The sequence below is a fragment of the Pinus tabuliformis genome, chromosome J, assembly GCF_031772625.1.
Source record: "Pinus tabuliformis cultivar Carrire ecotype Pingquan chromosome J, CPIR1, whole genome shotgun sequence".
Taxonomy (NCBI): Eukaryota; Viridiplantae; Streptophyta; class Pinopsida; order Pinales; family Pinaceae; genus Pinus; species Pinus tabuliformis.
This window is the reverse complement of record NC_142295.1, coordinates 856,457,217-856,476,233: the sequence shown is the minus strand read 5'-3', so window position 1 is coordinate 856,476,233 and position 19,017 is coordinate 856,457,217. Positions and strand designations below refer to the sequence as shown.

Below are 19,017 nucleotides of genomic sequence, written 5' to 3'. Positions count from 1 at the left end.
ATGGATATAGGAAGATAGAGATCGAAGGTGATTCAGCCCTGGTCATAAGCACCATAAGAAAATTAATACAAGGGAAACAGTGGGAGAAGGTAGTTAAAAGCTAGAGAACAGCGAGTATAGTCCAAGAAATCGAAGAAACACTGAAAGGGATCGAATACAAGATCACCTCGCATGTCAGAAGAGAAGGAAATAAGCCCGCGGATTGCTTGGCCAATTGGGGAAGTAAGGAATCATTGGCGAAAGTGGATGACAGCTGGACTAATCAAGTAGCGATGACAAGATGAGACGGCTTAAAACAGCTCATAGACAACGATAACCATGAAACAGCATAATGGTAATCAAAAAATCGCGAGGATCTGGAGAAGGAAAATGAGGCAGGTTTATGCGGCAGCGAAGATAGGACAGAAGGACGGCGGCCTCACCTCCTTGACATCAGCATTTAATGATAATTCAAAACAGCAGGTACGCAGCCCAAAACAAAAACCGGAAAACACCGAAGAAAGCATCATTCAAGGCGCAAGGGAGAAAGGAAGTGGAGAGCAAACCCATCATAAGCGAAAAGGTGGCGAGAATTCTATAAGGTGGAACAGGAGAAGGATGACAGGCAGTAAGAAGTAGAAGAAGGTGGCGAGAGAAGGAGAGACTTGGCAGAGGAACCAAAATCAACGCCTCAACCGTACCAAAATCGCTGAGAAATGGGATAAGATAGTCCAGGCAGAGAGGGAGGCAGTAGGCGACAGGCATTTCGAACGGGGTAGAGTAAAAATCGAAATAGAAAGCTCAGATGGAATGGAGTATAACCAGGGGGAAGGTTTCAGGAGCAAGCATTTTGAAACAGGGCAAAGCAGCAAAGGAACTAAGCGGGGCAGAAAGGACGGAAGAAGGAAGGCGCGTGAACAGAGAGGCAGAGGTAGACCCTGACAACCAATCATCAACGAGGAGGGTAATCAGGCGCAGAGAAGACGGAAAAGGGGGAAGAAATCGATACGTATGGCAGTGCACGAAGCAGAACAGGCATACAATCTGGAGACAAATGTAGACATAAGGAAAATTATTGATGTTATGGAGGACAGAGTATTGAAGGAACCGTCCGACCCAGAGATGGAAGAATGGACTTCTCAGCTGCCGGACCCAAGCAACACGCGAGGCAGATTAACCCTTTACCCGCGCTCTTCACACATACTGGGTGTTGAAGCATCTCTTGGCAAAGGCCATGGAGCAAGTAGCGGCTGAGATGGTGGAAATGGCTCAGGAAACGGCAGCAGCGAAGAAGGAGGTGGCGAATGTTGAAGGGTTGCTCCGTCAACAGAACGAACAACTCAAGGAAATTCAAGAGATGCTGAAGGAGCTGGGGAAGACCAACGACAGCAATGAATCCAGAAGAGGAAATGCGGAGAATTGAGAGGCCTGTTAATTGTCTTCTTTTTGAATTTAGAATGATATTGCTCTGGTTTTTGAATATCAGTTTGTATGCCATAGCAGTAGTAGTAAAGTTGGGTCTGTTAGTAGAACCTGGAAAGAATAGTTTTTTGGAAAACCCTGGCGAGATAGGGCTTAATGTCCTGCAAAGTTTTTTGACAGTATTTAGCATGAAAAACATTATTGAACGTCTGATGAATAGGAGCCAATAGATCCGGTTTCCCAGTTGGGCGGATTGAGGTTCCTAAGTTTGTACTTTTAAATTTGATGTAGATAATAGAAATGTCGTATCTTATAAAAAAAAAAAGTTTTGTTTCTTAGAAATACGCTGAAGGAAATTAAGAAGGGCAAAGATGAAAGTATGCAAGCATATTTCTTAAGAATCACCAAGATCAGGAATGATCTCCTATCTATTGGGGAGACTATTACTGATAGGGAAATAGCACTCACGACTCTTGGAGGATTACCATCCAAATGGTACGTGTTCAGGACTACTCTTCTGAACAATAATGTAATTCCTGGTTTCGAGGAATTAATGGCTAGATGCATTCAAGAAGAAACAAGGGTTGAAGAGCAAGAAATGCCCATTCCTAAAGGTCCCCCTGCTGCTTTTCCTTCTCATGCTAAGAAAAGGAAAAATTTTGAGACTAAATCAAAAAGAAAGGTTGGACCTAAGGGTGGAAGAAAAAGATGATGTTACATTTGCGATAAACCAGGTCACTATGCAAGGGAGTGCCCTGATAGAAAGGACTGACACCAGGGCGATGATCAAAGTCCATCTCATGGCAATCAAAGGAATGAAAAATTCAATAGCAAAGGTAAAAGGAGTGCTGGTAACCAAGGAAAAGGACAACCATTCAAGAAGACTAAAAATTCCAGGTATGAATCCAACATTGTTGAAAATAAGCAAGATGAATATTATTTACCAGCAGCTCTATCTACCTCTACTCCTTCAGACTCAATGGGAATATGGCTCATTGATAGTGGTGCATCAAGGCACTTCACTGGTTATAAAGAAGTTCTCCATAATCTAATAGAGAAGGAAACTAACCTGGAAATTGTCCTTGGAGATAATATGAAATATCCCGTGAAAGGTGTAGGCAATGTCTCTCTTAAATTGAATCAAGGAAATATGATCCACTTACAGGATGTATTATATGCACCTGACCTCAAGAAGAACCTGGTGTCCATCTCGGCAATGGAAGACAAAGGCTACAAGATGAACTTCAACGATCGCAAGGTACGTATATGAAAAAACAATGTTAAAGATGCCTTCACTCTTAGGTTTCGAGTTGATTCATTATATCAGATCGAAGGAAGTCCGCTAGGTGTCATGTCTTGTAACACATCTCAAGCCTTGATCAAGAAAACCGAAAAGAAGATCAAGATCTTAAGGACTGATAATGGGACTGAATATGAATCTAACGAGTTTCATGACTTTTGTAAAGAGGTTGGCATTAAGAGGGAGACTACGACACCATATACTCTTGAATAGAATGGTGTGGCAGAAAGGAAGAACCATACGATTGTGGAAGTTGTCCGTGCCATGTTCCATGATCAAAGACTTCCGAAGTTTCTATGGGCCAAAGCTGCAAGCACCGCCATATATGTACAAAACCAATGCCCTCATCAAGCATTGGGTTCCAAGACTCCTGAAGAAATGTTCACCGGTAAGAAAACCTGACGCATCTCATTTTAGAAATTTTGGAAGCCCTGTATATTTTCATGTGCCGAAAGAGAAAAGGAATAAATTGGGTGCATCTAGAAAGAAAGGAATCTTCGTGGGCTATGGTGAAAATACTAAGGGATATAGAATCTATGTAGCCGGTCAAAGGAAGTTGTGATTAGTCATGATGTCACCTTTGACGAAGATATGGCTCTAAGCAAGGTGGACAATATTCCGACTTTGAGGAGCTATCAAGAAGTCGACACCAGGGAACCAAAAGAAAAGGATGATGAAACAATGCCTGATGTGGAAGAACCCATGGATCCTATTGATCCACCTGAGCCTTCCTCTTCTAGGAAGAGGCCCTCTTGGCTTAAGGGGCTACTTGATATGCTAAAGGACACACTACACCCCGAGGAACCTTCCGTGAAAGTAAGAAACCCAACAGGCATCATGGATACTTGACCATCATGAGCACGATCATACCAAATGAGCCTTCATCATTCTCAGATGTCATCAAGCATCAAGTATGGAAGGATGCTATGACCGAAGAATATGAGTCTATTATGAAGAATGATGCTTGGGAAGTGGTTCCCAGACCCCAGGACAAGACAGTTGTCACTTCTAAATGGCTTTACAAGATAAAGCATGCAGCAGATGGAAGTACGGAAAAATATAAGGCTCGTTTTGTCGCTCATGGCTTCTCAGAGAAGGAAGGCATAGACTATGACAAGATATTTGCACCTGTTGCCAGATACACCACCATCCACTCGATCATAGCCCTTGCGATACCACCGTGATCCTATGTGACAACCAGAGTGGGATTCGTTTGTCATAGAATCATGTATTTCATGATCACTCCAAGCATATTGATATCAGGTACCACTATATTCGAGATATGGTACAACGGGGAGCTATAAGGCTCCAGCATATCAGTACAGAGGAACAGGTCGCCGACATTCTGACAAAGCCCCTAGGGAAACTCAAATTCCTAACTTTCCAAGAACAACTTGGCGTTGTTCAAAGACCCTCTAATGAGGGTCCTGTATGATGCATTGAGCTCCGGGAGGTGCGGGGTACTTCTTGGAGCAACATATGACCACAGGGTGATTCACTATCCCCTGGTGGTGTGTACCCCGTGGCAACTATGTAGCAAGATGATTGGTTCCCCTGTGAGGTTTGGATGATGTGATCTCCATGACGATTATGTAGCAGAATGATTAGTTCTCCTGTGAGGCCTGGATGATGTGTTCTCCATGGCATTTGTGTAGCAGGATGATTAGTTCTCCTGTGAGGATGGGATTGATTAAGTTCTCCTGTCGAGGCATCCTACCCATGCAGTCTAGGACTCATGGGAAGTACCTCTCATCTGATCAATGAGCAGGGAAATGAAGTTAGGGACCATAGTAGTACCGATGGACGCATCGTTGTATCTACCATACTCCCTACGCTAGGATGACCTTCATTGATCTGGGATCAATGATACTAGTCTGGGACCAATGGTAGGAGTTGTACCTATGCTGACGCTGACTTCGGGTCGGTTGAGACTAGTCTGGGACCAGTGGTACATACTTCGACACTGACTTCGTGTCAGTGCAGGACTGGTCTGGGACCAGTGAGAGTGGTACATACTATGACGCTGACTTTAGGTTGGTTGAGACTGGTCTGGGACCAGTGGTACACTCTCTGAGCTTGCAATACTAGTCTGGGGCTAGTGGTAGGAGTGGTACCTACTATGACGGTGACTTCGGGTCGGTTGAGACTGGTCTGGGACCAGTGGTACACACTTTGAGACTAACTTCGAGTCAGTGGAGGATGATACTGATCTGGGACTAGTGGTAGGAGTTGTACTCACTATGACGCTGACTTCGGGTTGGTTGAGACTAGACTCTGGGACAAGTGGTACATACTCTGAGACTAACTTTGAGTCAGTGTGATACATCCTCGATCATTTCTTCTTCTTCATAATTCGGACAAAAGTAGAGCAGAACAGAACAAAGCAGAGCAAAGCCGAACAGAGCAAAGCAAAACCAAGCAGAGCAGTACAGATCAGTACAGGGCAGAACAAGACAAAGCAGAACAGGCAGAATAGAGCAGAGCGGGGCAAGGGTCAAGCTGTACAGAGCAGTGCATTTGATGGATTAATAGTAGCGATCGACAGACAGATTGCAGATGGAGTTCTCCCTAGTGGAGAGGGAGTGTTAAAATTGACAACTAGGGCCAAACTCCATGTGGGTCATCTTATTCATGGTTGATAATATTTTTATTAGATTCCTCCCATTGAGAGGTGTAGGATTGATCTAAAGATCATCCGATTCCGATAAGTATTTATGGAGATATGAATTTATTTTGATTATGGAATAATTATCAAGCCAGCTTGCACTCATGTAGGCTTAGAAGCCCAACAGTGGCATCTATTCAATTATCATAATATGTGTATAAATACAGGACTTTTCCTCATTTGCACTCACTCATCTCATCACATCTCTCTCTCTCCAGCGTAGAAAAGAGGCTTTTCTCTACTGTGCAGAAAAGACACTGTCTCTCACACATGCGGAAGGAAGGATGCAGTTTTAGGGCTGCAACTGTAGAACCAAAGTTTGACCAGCGTTGACCATAAGACCCCCTCCTCAGAACTACGTTGTAGGTCCATCTGGACCTGCTCTGAAGGCTGTATTTTTTGGTGGTGGAATCAAGCCGATCCAACAATCGGATTGCGAGATATCCATTGCCCTACTTTTGATGATGAAGCCGCTAATGTTGATGCTGCTAATCTAGGGTTTGCTACTGCTGATATAAATCAGATTCTCTTTCTACTATTTCTCTCTACTGAATTATTGAAGATAAAAGAAGATTTCATCAAAGGGTTTCCCAACATTGTGGGGTTTGTCCCTGACTAGCCGCCAAATCTTGTGTCTCTTGTCTTGGCTTGTTTTCTGTCAATCGTTTAATGTTCTATCTGCACTTCACTTTATGTACATGTGATTGCTAATCTGTGGATAATAATAAGAAAGATAAGTAAATTGCAATAAGCATAGAACATACCATAAACTAACAGTCATGTCCGAGTTTTTGGGAGATAGTAGCACATAGCAGATGGGTGAGGTGTCAAGAGACGTATCCACCTATGATGAGTCGAGAGATACAAAGGTGTTGGACGATAGTCACACACATTAGTGTCATCAGTTTCGGGCCAACCTTCTAGCATTAAAAAGGAAGGCCACGTCAATACAAGAGGCTATTATGCTGCAGAACGAAGAGCCGAAGGGCATGAGAGTGGTTTTTGCTGAGTAAGCGGCCTAGTTGGCTCACATTGGGCAACAGTTGGATTCCCTAATGGTAAAAATAGAGGGCACATTAGAGAGTCAGAGTAGCCCTCTTCAGGCATATATAAACAGGGCTAGCAACATTGTTGTGTCACCTTTACCCATTGGAGAGAGAGAGATAGAAATCCCTAGTCAGATCTCATGTGTTGACCTGGATAACAAGATAAGACGATCAGAGTTGCGCAAGGTGCAGCATCCACATGTTGGGGTTGTTCTATGTGCAGGAGTTTGTGCATTTGATCCCTTTCGTGGGGTTGGATGGCGAGAAATTCTGAGTTGGTACCCAGTGGAGTGGGCTATGGAGATGATGGTGGACCTGGGTGTAGCTCAACAGGAGCTTCCAAGCACTGGGGATACCGAAAGCCCAGATTGGCATTGGGATCCGGGTGGGACTACCTATCATTTCCCATGTATGTCGGTTGACTATAACCTGGATGGAACAATTGGCCTAGCAATTGAGCATGCACATTTTCTAGGGGAGTTTCGGTCAGCACTAGTGGCCAACCAATTTATGGATAGACTCCTTGGGTTGTCTTGGTATGACGATTGTACACGGGATCACGGGGTGATCAGCATACTCTGGCAGAAGTTTGTCGAAGGAGGTGGCATTAACAGGCCACCAAATGGTGCCTTGTATGGAGTTGGGGATTCTTCACATTTGTGTGGGGCACAAAGGACGCAGAGGAGCAAAGCAGTGGTGGCATCACTACTGACACAAACGGAGATCCACTTATTGGATCCCTCAAGGAGGATTTGGAGTGAAGATCCATTCATCAGCATGTATAGTGATAGGATGGTGGAGGTGATGATACCGATTAGGTGTAGGCCGACACGAAAAGACACAGCTCCAAGCCATCACATTCAGGGATGTGTGGGAGCATCTAGCATTGAACAATGGTCTACAGGTGGACATGGAGATGCATGTTGGTGTACCATAGTGTGTTGGAATGCGTTTTGGAGTAGGAGTGTCTTACATCACATTAAGTACACGTGGGGAGTGACTGGTGCCTTGACACAGAAGGGCACAGGGCAGTACAGGGTGGTATAGGGGTAGCCGGAGATATCCTGTGGGGTACAACGATAGGCCACGACATACAGTGGCATGTCAAGGAGTGTGGTGGTACTTGGTGCTATGCAGTGGCATATGGTGCGACATGATGGGCCCTTGGAGCATTGCCTCTAATGAGACTTGTGGGCAGGGACATTAGGTGTACCATTAGGTGCAGCTCACCCAGGATCAACAAGAACACGATTGAATTCCTGAGGATGCCATGTTCAGTAGAAACAGGTCTTCAACTAGGTTATCAACAGATCCGAGGCATAGAGAGGGGCATCCATAAGGTTATTCTTCAGTACCCCTGCAGACTCTTGATCCTACCCTTGAGGACCTACCCACCCATGACTATCCAGTTGAGATGTTTGTTGGAGGCACAGGCTGACGGATACAGGCTTAGGGACAATCTGGTCTATTGTCGAGGTAGCATAGGTTCCACCCCTGGGCTCACACATGGGGAGTCGATTGTGAGGGAATTGCATGATGCACTTCTGACGAGACAATCTGAGGTGTCACAAGAGCCTGAGGGACGGTGGATGGTAGACTTCGTCTACAAGAGGGCACCCAAACTCTAAGCAGTATCCAGGTGTATCGTCAGGAGTTGGGATAGCGGATTTCACTGCGTGGACTAGCAGGATCAAGGTAGGTTGGCTTGCGTGGGATAGACTCCTGATACTTGGGGTCCACCCATGGGATACATACAGGGGTCAGAGATGAGGGCTAGATGGGTTCTAGCAAGTAGCAGCACTACGCAGCGACATCCCATGACGAGTGGGAGTTATGAGCTCCCAGTGTCATTGGCGGATCCAGGGATCTGGTTGGCAGGTGGATCACTCCACTTTGTGATGAGCAGATTCATGGCAGAGGGTGATTCAGTTCACCTTGGCATTAACACATGGGGGATCACTAAGATCTCCACTACATGGCGAGGCAGACTTATCCTGTTGTTGCTCAGGGTTGAGATTGGCAGTGGAGGGGTAGATATTGGCATCATGGAGATGCCCAGGTAGGATGAGCTTGGCTCTCACAGATTTTTCGCCACTAGGCCTCAGGAGAGGAGGATACAGTCTGCGCATGATGGGGAGTATTTCATAGTGAGAGTAGCACAGCTTCAACATGGTGGCACTGATCCAAAATAGATTTTGGATAGACTCCTAAGTCTAAGTGTTCCTCACAGAGGAAAATGAAAGTCCAAGGAAGTTCCTAGAAATAGCCCCATGGTAGAGATATTTTCATTCTAAATCTACTGCAACTTGAATGGGCAAAAATGGACTTAAGATGCAGAAGTTATCGCAGAAAGAAGATGCCCTTTGTTCTTTAGAAAAAGAGGCAAAATCCCCTAAAATGGGCAAAAAACCCTTATAAAGGGAAATCGCATCGGATGAGGTCCAAAAGGCAGACTTAAGCGAAAAGGGCAGAAACCTCCGATTGCTGATCCCTGACATATCAGGTCGGAGGCAGGCTTGTGCATAGAACCTAAGGTAAGGACCCCGGGCTGGTGCGATATTACGATCGTCGATATTGGCGGATTGGCATCAGTGATGCCACGAGGCAAAGAACGGACCCCCGGGCCAACACGACTTGCAATTGCGATATATCGCACCGCAACGTCGCCTCGCAGCGATGTAAAAGGGGTGATAACGCTGGACCCGATCGACTTTATAGGCGCGGTTCGATAAGTTTTGAGTTCCGATAAAAGGGACTTTCCTGTGTATAAGCGCATTTCGATGTAAAAACCGAAATAAAAAAGAAATTGCCCGAGCGAAAAAGCCGAACCGGAACGGGAATTATAGGCGCGATTTATAAAATTTGAGTTCCATAAGCGAGATTTCGGGCAGGCCTTAGGCGGTAAATGGTATTGGGCCGGCTCTGCCCGATCCCATACAATGAACGACGCGTGGCTTGGCAGAGGAGCAAAGAAACCGCCTTTTCGGGCGAGTAACCTCCGTACCCTTAAGCCGCCCGAAACCGCATGTTGACCGTTGGATCGGAGATCACCCAGATCGACAGTGCAACTTGTGAAAGCGACCCAAGGCGAACCCGATGCGATATTAGGGCGATTTAGATATAATTTGAAGTCTGATAAAAAGGATTTTGTCGGGTTTTTCACGTATTTCCCGTGTATTTAGGATTTTACCCAAAACACTTATGCAATGCGATATGCTGCCTAATGGAGGACCTGATATGGGTTTTAGGGGCAATTGAATGGAATTTCACGTCCGATAGTGTATTTTCCTGAAATCCCTGTGTAATGAAATTTTCTCTGTTTTTGGGCTTTTGCCTAAGACAAGGCCCCGAAACCTCTATAACCGCTCCAGATCCTCATGCCACGCTGCAAGTGAGCGTTTTTACAAGCAATGACGCATTTTGAAGCCACAGAGCCGCAGAGCCAGATGGCTAGCCGAACTAACAAGGAGCAGGGAAGCCGCAAAGGCACAGAGAGATGATGATATGGGTTTTAGGGGCAATTGAATGGAATTTCACATCCGATAGTGTATTTTCCTGAAATCCCTGCGTAATGAAATTTTCTCCGTTTTTGGGCTTTTGCCTAAGACAAGGCCCCGAAACCTCTATAACCGCTCCAGATCCTCATGCCACGCTGCAAGTGAGCGTTTTTACAAGCAATGACGCATTTTGAAGCCACAGAGCCGCAGAGCCAGATGGCTAGCCGAACTAACAAGGAGCAGGGAAGCCGCAAAGGCACAGAGAGATGATGATATGCAGAGAAATGGCTGGGGTAGCCGAAAAGCCGGAAAAGTACCTCAAAGGAGCCCAGAGAGCACGATTGAGAGGAGGCCAGCAAAAGCTGAAGCGCAGAGCAGCTGAGGGAGCCTTGGAGTCAATTGGAGGTTAAGTGGAAAACCATAGAGCAGAAAGTCGCTGAGACAGTCACTTGGAGGTCAAGCGGACTGCTGAGAGCTCACAGAAGCCAGAGCCAGAGCCAGAGCCAAAACGTAGAGCCAGAAAGCCAAGAGCTTCAAGAGCCAGGGATAAGATGGTGTCTAAACCCATTGTGTTTTGTGTAAACCAATGGAGTTGAACCAGGAGCATGTAAAAGGACTTATACCATAATCCTAGAGAGCCTAGTCGAGTTGACTAGAGCTCACGGAGACGTAGACCAAGAGTTTTGGGTGAACTCCCCATTAAACTATTGTCTTATGTGTTTGTTTTATGACTGCATTGTTTACTGCCATATGTATGTTATATCAGCATAAACAACAGAATTTTAAAGCACAAACAGTCAAAAATAAACACAAGCATACACCTATTTTCAAGCATTATTAATTCCGCATTTGGTTAATCATAAAGACTTGGGAATAATTTAAGCTTTGGAAGTGGGAGAGGTTCGTGTAAGCTCACAAGAAGCCTTTAGTACCCCATTTCCAGATCAGGTGGTACCAGAGCTTGAGATTGATTAACCCCACCTTCAAAGAAGGTTATATCAAAATGCTTGATTGACAGAGCAAAAATTGCTTGTCTGAAAAGTGTTTAAACAGTCAGAGGTTGATTGTATGCTTGTTTGCAGACTGACTATTGTTTTATTTTGCAAAGATGAAGGGAAAGTTATTGATAGCTCAGTCCAGGAAGGACAAGAAGGAAGAAGAGTTGAAGGCATTTTTCTTATCCCAAAGGACCTCAAGGCAATCCTTGAAGCACAAGAGGTTTGTTGCAAAAGGTTGTTGAATAAGCTCTTTATTAATCTTGTTAGAAGTTCTTTTGTTCATTGGTATAATGACAACTCCTACAAGTGAGTCCTCAAATTCTTCTTTCTTCACAAGAGTCTTTGATGAGGACATGAAGGAAGATTTGGCCACCATGATGGATATGGTGAGAGAAATGTATGAGGATGAAAGGAAGAGCAGCATACTTAGAGAGCAATTGAATTCCGTGAAGGAAGAGAAGCAGATGCTTTCTGACAAATTGCAGGAAATAGAGAGCCAACTTCATATTGCAAATATGAACTTGGAAAGGATGCATGAGTTGGAGGCACAGCTCTTTGTTGCACAAGAAGCCTTGGTCAAGTATCAGCTTGAAGAAGAGGTAAATAATCCCAGTTTGTCTTCAATTTCCTCTAAGAATGCTTATATTAGTTCTTTTGAAAAACATACCAAAGGCATAGGTTCCAAGCTAATGTCCAAGATGGGCTATGAAGGAAAAGGCTTGGGTAGACATGCACAAGGTATTGTTGAGCCAATAATGATTGAGGAAAGGCCCAAGTATTTGGGTCTTGGCTATGGACAAGCTTATGGAGAAAGTTCCAAAACTGTCATAAAGACCATTGAAACAACTCCAAGAAGGAGTTGCATTGCAGGTCTTCCACCCCAAGAGTGTGAAGATTGTATTCAGGAGGAATGCAATAGCTTGAAACATCATTTGCAAGATGAAGGTGTTCAGAAGCACACACTTTAACCAAAGAGTTGTGGAAACTCTGAAAGCCTTGAAGAGATTGATGATGTTCCAAAGGGAGCCACTTCTTCATTTCATTCACCTCCTCAAGAAGGCAAGAAAGGTGAAAGAGAAAGGTATAAATCTGGTTCTAATCATCTTCTTTTTGATTTTGCAAAGCATGATAAATTTCCACATAGATATGGGAAAAGAGTTGCATGTTCCTTTTGTGGTTTGGATAACCATAATGTTTCTAGATGTTGGAAGAGAATGGCCACATACAGAAAACTTTTGAAGGAAAGGAAGCAAGAAGCCAAAGGTCCATTGGACAAGGCAAATCATGCTGTCAAGAGGATGCATATGTGTTGCACTTATTGCCATAAGCAAGGGCATCTTGCTGAAAAGTGTTGGACTCTGAATCCAACAATACTTCCACAAAAGCTGAAGAAAGTGAAAAGAGAAGATGGCAGAAAAGGAAAGGAAGATTCCATGATTGATGTGTTTCAGGATGATTCACATGTTGATGTTGATGTGCAGACAAAGGTAGTACCTTTGAAAGGGATTGGTGAAAAATGGTTAGAGTTCTTATCCAATTAAGATTGCATGTCTATTGATGCATCTATTTCCATTTCTTTGTTAATGAGATGCAAGTTGCAGGATTTTACCAAGTAGGTGAATGGAGAAGTTGAGCAGGAGACTCACTTTATAGCTACAACATTATATTTCATTTCAGCTTCGAAAGTACAGTGTACTTAAGCGAAAGTTGAAAGATGAAATGCATGCATAAGCTTGATATGCATGAACACAGGGATGTTGATGATTTCCTTGTATTTGAACATGTATGTATAGTTAACTTGAAGGGTTGATTGCTTTGTTGTAACATGCATGTAATGTTGACTTGGGAGAAGTTAACCTGGTCTCCAAGATGGAGATAACGATGAAATGTTTCATCTTTGAAAAAAGAGTCCTAATGGTCTTTTTCTACATGCTTGACTTGAAGGGTCATTTGTTTTAAAGGCATGTTTTGTGGGCTTATTATCTAGTCCATCATTTGTATACAGATGTAAGACATGGAGGTGTTCACAAGATGTGAAATCTGTTTCTTTGGTTGAAGCAGGAGTTTAAGCCATCCAGTTGTTGTCTGTGTTTCTGTTGTTGTTAACAGTTGTTGTTGACAACTTTTCAAACAAGTACAAATGAAAGTTTTGTGAAGCAGATGTACTTCACGTTTGTTTGAGCTACCTTGGATCAATGATCAAGGAAGAGAAGTTCAAACTACCTTCTATGACCATCTTAGCAGGAGTTTTGCAGGAAGGCAAGGAGGAAGGCAGTTCTTCCCAGGAGGACCAGCATATCCAGGAAGGAGAGTGGTCAAAGGCTTTGGTTCAAAGACACTATGCAAGGCAAGTGTATGGAGGTTGAAGGAAGAGGGTGTTGTTACTCTCATTTATTGTTCGGATCAGTATATCAGCCTTTTGGAAACCAAAAGTTCTTTTAGTGGGAAGGCGTGATCCAAAATGGATTTTGGATAGACTCGTAAGTCTAATTGTTCCTCACAAAGTAAAATGAAAGTCCGAGGAAGTTCTGGGAAATAGCCCCATCGTTGAGATCTTTTCATTCTGAATCTACTGCAACTTGAATGGGCAAAAATGGACTTAGGATGCAAAAGTTAGCGCAAAAAGAAGATGCCCTTTGATCTTTGGAAAAAGAGGCAAAATCCCCTAAAATGGGCAAAAACCCCTTATAAAGGAAATCGCATCGGAGGAGGTCTAAAAGGCGGACTTAAGCGGAAAGGGGAGAAACCCCCGATTGTCGATTCCTGACATATCGGGTCGGAGGCAGGCTTGTGCATATAACCTAAGGTAAGGACCCCGAGCCGATGCGATATTGCGATCGCCGACATCGGCAGATAGGCGTCGGCGATGCCACGAGGCAAAGGACGGACCCCCGGGCCAACACGACTTGCGATTGCGATATATCGCATCGAAATGTCGCCTCGCAGCAATGTAAAAGGGGTGATAACACCGGACCCGATGGACTTTATAGGCGTGGTTCGATAAGTTTTGAGTTCCAGTAAAAGGGACTTTCCTGTGTATAAGCGCGTTTCGGTGTAAAAACCGAAATACAAAGGAAATTGCCCGAAGCGATAAAGCTGGACCCAAAGGGGAATTATAGGTGCAATTTATAAAATTTGAGTTCCGTAAGCGGGATTTCGAGCGGGCCTTAGGCAGTAAATGGTATTGGGTCGGCTCCGCCCAATCCCATACAATGAATGACGCGTGGCTTGGCAAAGGAGCAGAGAAACCGCCTTTTCGGGCGAGTAACCACCGTACCCTTAAGCCGCCCGAAACTGCATGTTGACCGTTAGATCAGAGATCACCCAGATCGACAGTGGAGCTTGTGAAAGCGACCCAAGGCGGACCCGATGCAATATTAGGGCCATTTCGATTTAATTTGAAATTTGATAAAAAGGATTTTGTCGAGTTTTTCACATATTTCCCGTGTATTTGGGATTTTACCCAAAACGCTTATGCGATGCGATATGCTGCCTAATGGTGGACCCGATAGGGATTTTAGGGGCGATTGAATGGAATTTCACGTCCGGATTTTACGTTCGATAGTGTATTTTCCAGAAATCTCTGTGTAATGAAATTTTCTCCGTTTTCGGGTTTTTGCCTAAGAGAAGGCCCTGAAACCTCTGTAACCGCTCCAGATCCTCATGCCACGCTGCAAGTGAGTGTTTTTACAAGCAATGATGCATTTTGAAGCCACAAAGCCAGATGGAGAGTCAAACTGACAAGGAGCAGGTAAGCCGCAGAGGCACAGAGAGATGATGATACGTAGAGAAATTGTCGGGGTAGCCGAAAAGCCGAAAAGTACCTCAAAGGAGCCCAGAGAGCACGATTGAGAGGAGGCCAGCAAAAGTTGAAGCACAGAGCAGCTGAGGGAGCCTTGGAGTCACTTGGAGGTCAAGTGGAAAACCAGAGAGCAGAAAGTTGTTGAGACAGTCGCTTGGAGGTCAAGCGGACTGCTGAGAGCTCAGAGAAGCCAGAGTCGAAGAGCCAAAGCTAGAGCCAGAGCCGAAGAGCCAGAGCTAGAGCCAAGAGCCAAAGCTAGAGCCTGAGCCAGATTCGAAGAGCCAGAGCCAAGAGCCAAAGCTAGAGCCAGAGCCAGAGTCGAGAGCCAGAGCGAGAGCGTAGAGCCAGAAAGTCGAGAGCTTCAAGAGCCAGGGATAAGATGGTGTCTAAACCCATTGTGTTCTGTGTAAACCAATGGAGTTGAGCCAGGAGCTTGTAAAAGGACTTATACCATAATCCCAGAGAGCCTAGTCGAGTTGACTAGAGCTCACGGAGATATAGCCCAAGAGTTTTGGGTGAACTCCTAATTAAATTGTTGTCTTATGTGTTTGTTTTATGGCTGCATTGTTTACTATTATATGTATGTTATATCAACATAAACAACAGAATTTTAAAGCACATAAACAGTAAAAAATAAACACAAGCATACACCTATTTTCAAGCATTATTAATTCCGCATTTGGTTAATCATAAAGACTTGGGAATAATTTAAGCTTTGGAAGTGGGAGAGGTTCTTGTAAGTTCACAAGAAGCCTTTAGTGCCCCATGTCCAGATCAGGCACCACTCTGAGATTAGCGGGGCACCTAAGCATCACAGCTCAATAACCTTTAGGGATGAGTTGGCTACTAAAAGACAAGATCATGCAGATCTTCCATTGGGCTTCAGCAAGTCACTGATGGAGTGGGGTACTTCATTAGCATGGCAAGTGAGCTAGCAGAATGATATTAGGAGAGATCACGTAAGCGAGACGATATCTCTATAGGGATTGGGTGGTATCTCTGAGGGTATACTCTTGGAGTGCATGGGATGGCCTACATGGTAGGACAGCTTCACAAGGAGTTCGGCATACTGCCACACTATCATGATCCCCTACTCATTGATGGTATGCATGGGACTTCTGGTACTTATACTAGGCAAGATAGTGAGTGGAGCAAGGGAGCTTCATGTTGGACAAGATGGCTTGGAATCCTAGTATTGAGGGACTCTTTCATGTCAAGACAGTGCAAAGATCAGGGGCAATTCAGTGGCACATTTGGGACCCGGCACATTTTGCAGCGATAGTGGGGGAGTGACAACTAGAGAGAATGCGTGTCCAGACATTGCTTGAGGAGAAGCAATTTTTGGTGGGGAGGACTGTAATATCCCTTCCAATAAAAATCTGCTAAGTGTCTTTCTCAATATTTATAAATTATGGATTGGGAAAATTTTGGATACAAACCTAGGAAAAGCGGGTGGAAATTAATTAATTTAATGTTGTGTGGTAATGGAGGCCCCAAGCATTAGACAAAACGAAGATTTATCACATATTGGGATGTGGGGACCACTCCATGATGAAATATGCACCCCCTTGATAGAGAAATTTGAATAACTAAGGAGGGAGCTCAAATTGTTTGGTGAAGGGGCCCACGTGAAGGAAGAGAGCAGCAATTATAAATAAGAGGAAGGCAACGTCATTCAAGACTTCTGATCATTTGACATTTTAGACTTTGTTGCTCAAGCTATTGAGTTAAGTCACAGGTGTTGTTTAGCACAAGAGATTTCTAAGGGGAATTCTCACCCTCTTCTTCGGCGCACCACGGATGCCACCCTAGGGAGGAAAATTCTACTCATTTTTGGGAGTTCGAAGGAAGACCATGCAGGCAGCACGAATTTTGAGTTAATTGGGACGAAGTTCAGGGATCCACGCAGTGATTGGAGGAGAGAAGAGACGGAGTGAGGGGTCAAACAGGGATCCCAACTCAGCCAACCGTTGGAGAAGCTAGGGGAAATTGGGCCGAAATTCCGAGGCCAATATTTGGCCAATTACTTTGTGAATTTTTGTGGTTTATTGGTGGAGAGCCCAAGGTTAATTTCCCAGAATTTTCTAAGCACCGGAGGAGGCCCTAGCAGCCATCACTTGCAGCCAGCAGTGTAGATTTCAGAGGGGCAGCGTAGAGCTTGGTTGGGGGCAGCCACACTTGTGTCTGAGGCTCTGAGCAGGTGATTTCATCACCTGGGCATTGTTAGCTTTGCCTTGAGCAAACCCAGGTGCACACATTCTGCTCTAATCTTGTACCCAAAATTTATCTAAATAAAATGGCTCAGCTCAGCGCAGATTTTGGCATTTTCTGGGTGTTTAATGTGGTGTAATTTTATGTGTGTGCTTTTGCTATGTTTGTTTTGTTTATCATTGTAAATTTCCATTAGGAATATTACACACAAATATAAGGTTTTCCCAGTTCTATAAATTTTAAACCGGTTCTTACAAGGAGAGAATCAGCATTGAAGTTCCTGACTGCTGTTTAAGAAGATTGCATAAGTGAATACAACAAAAGCCTCATAAACCAAACATGGCATCTCTACTTTCTCAGCAGTACAGGTCCAAGTTGCAAAGTAGTTTCAGACATCATTCCAGAAAACACCTAAACAAATGATTGTGAACAATTTTAATGATGAAAAAATCTTGTTAAATAAACATGACCATCAGAAATAAGGAAATACATGAACTCAGAGAGGGACTCAAAAAATGAAAAACATGTTAAGGCCCAAAATTGATTATGGAAAATATTGCATCGATGAATTAACACATTCCATTATAAAGATACACATTCCAATATAAAGAAGCAATGATAAACAAAGATCCTGTCAGCAACTAAAAGTGAAAAACGACTGCTAAATCAATAAGAAGATTCAGAAGGCAGAAAAATCTCACCAATATGTCCCAGCCCCCTGAGAAGTAAGTTCCATGCCTTGTGAACCAACATCATCCTCGACTATTTTACTGAGACCAAAATCGGTAACTTTTGCCACACCAACCTCATCAAAGAGGACATTTCCAGGCTTCAAATCATAATGAATTATCCTATGTGGTCTTTTGTTTAGATAAACAAGGCCTGAAAATATTTGAACTATTATGCTCCTTGCCTCTCGCTCAGATAGAACTGGTGTTTGCTTGAGGACTGCATCAAGATCTTTTCCTATGAAGCATATAACAGAAGAATTTCAGTAGTGCTGAAAATTTTGATCACTATAAAGACTGCACGGTAACCCATTAGAAATCCAATGGTCTTACAATAAAATACATCTAAAAAAATGCAAGCAACTTGTTTCTTAGATGACAGTTTAATTGAGGACTACTTTCAGCTGTTTCTCCATTGCTAATGATTGATGACAACAAACACAAAATATGAGTAGAACAACCTGCCATTACGACCGATGATACGAATGAAATTTTATTATGAAATGAGTTCATAGACCTTATTATAAGGTACACTAACAAATAAAACTAAATTTTCATTTTTCACACAACTGAAGCCTTTTACTTCGATTGGTACATAGACATAGACTGTAATGTATTTCAAATCCATTTCAAATTCATTAACTGATGCACAATAGAGATAATATCCTTATGATGAAAAAAAAGATGAAATATTTCAGTCAATTTTTTATTTAAAGATTCACTGTTTTATGTTACTTATAAAAAAAGAAATCTATATCGCATCATTTCCTCAAGTTTTCTCTCAATCAGAGGATGATATTCAGGCTTCTCACTGTATAAACGATATCCTGACAAAAAAACAACTCATCACACAGTCTGTAGGGATGGGAAAATACTTGGAAAATTCAATGTAAAAAGTTGTTTGATTGGAATGAAACAGAAGAAAGCTGGCTGGTAGATAAAAGAGAGCTCAAAATCTACTTACAAGAATTCTACATGACACAAATGGAAAAGAAACATCATGAAAAGTCAGCAGTATTACATGATCAATTCCAACCTCGAAGGAGAATTCAAATCCTGGGAATCCTTGAAATCAACTATCACATGGAAATAAAAGCAGGTATTGGCACAAATCATAACTATCTCACATAAACTATGCTGTGACACAGGAAGATGGAAGGAAGCCAAGGATCAATAGGAGACCAGGACATACCTAGTATATGGAAAAGGGGAGGAGAGTGAGCAACACTTCCCACTTCATTGTGAAGCATATAGCCATATCAGGAAGGGAACGGCATTAGAAAACAGTGGTTGGGGAGAAACATCCCAAGAGAATCGCATAGAAGCCATCGCAAAGAGCTACAAGCAAGATGAGCATCAAAGACAAGCT

The 19,017-nt window shown here is 43.5% G+C and overlaps 1 protein-coding gene across 6 annotated transcripts in view; it reads right to left on the bottom strand.

The window, feature by feature from the left end:
• TSL (Protein kinase superfamily protein) overlaps window positions 1-19,017 on the bottom strand; it is a 334,646-nt gene that overhangs the window by 101,845 nt on the left and 213,784 nt on the right. For all 6 annotated transcript variants that reach the window (XM_089378607.1, XM_089378609.1, XM_089378608.1 and 3 more), the window contains one exon: window positions 17,622-17,886. In XM_089378607.1, coding sequence (XP_089234733.1) covers window positions 17,622-17,886 — 265 coding nt within the window. The remainder of the gene's footprint in view (window positions 1-17,621; window positions 17,887-19,017) is intronic.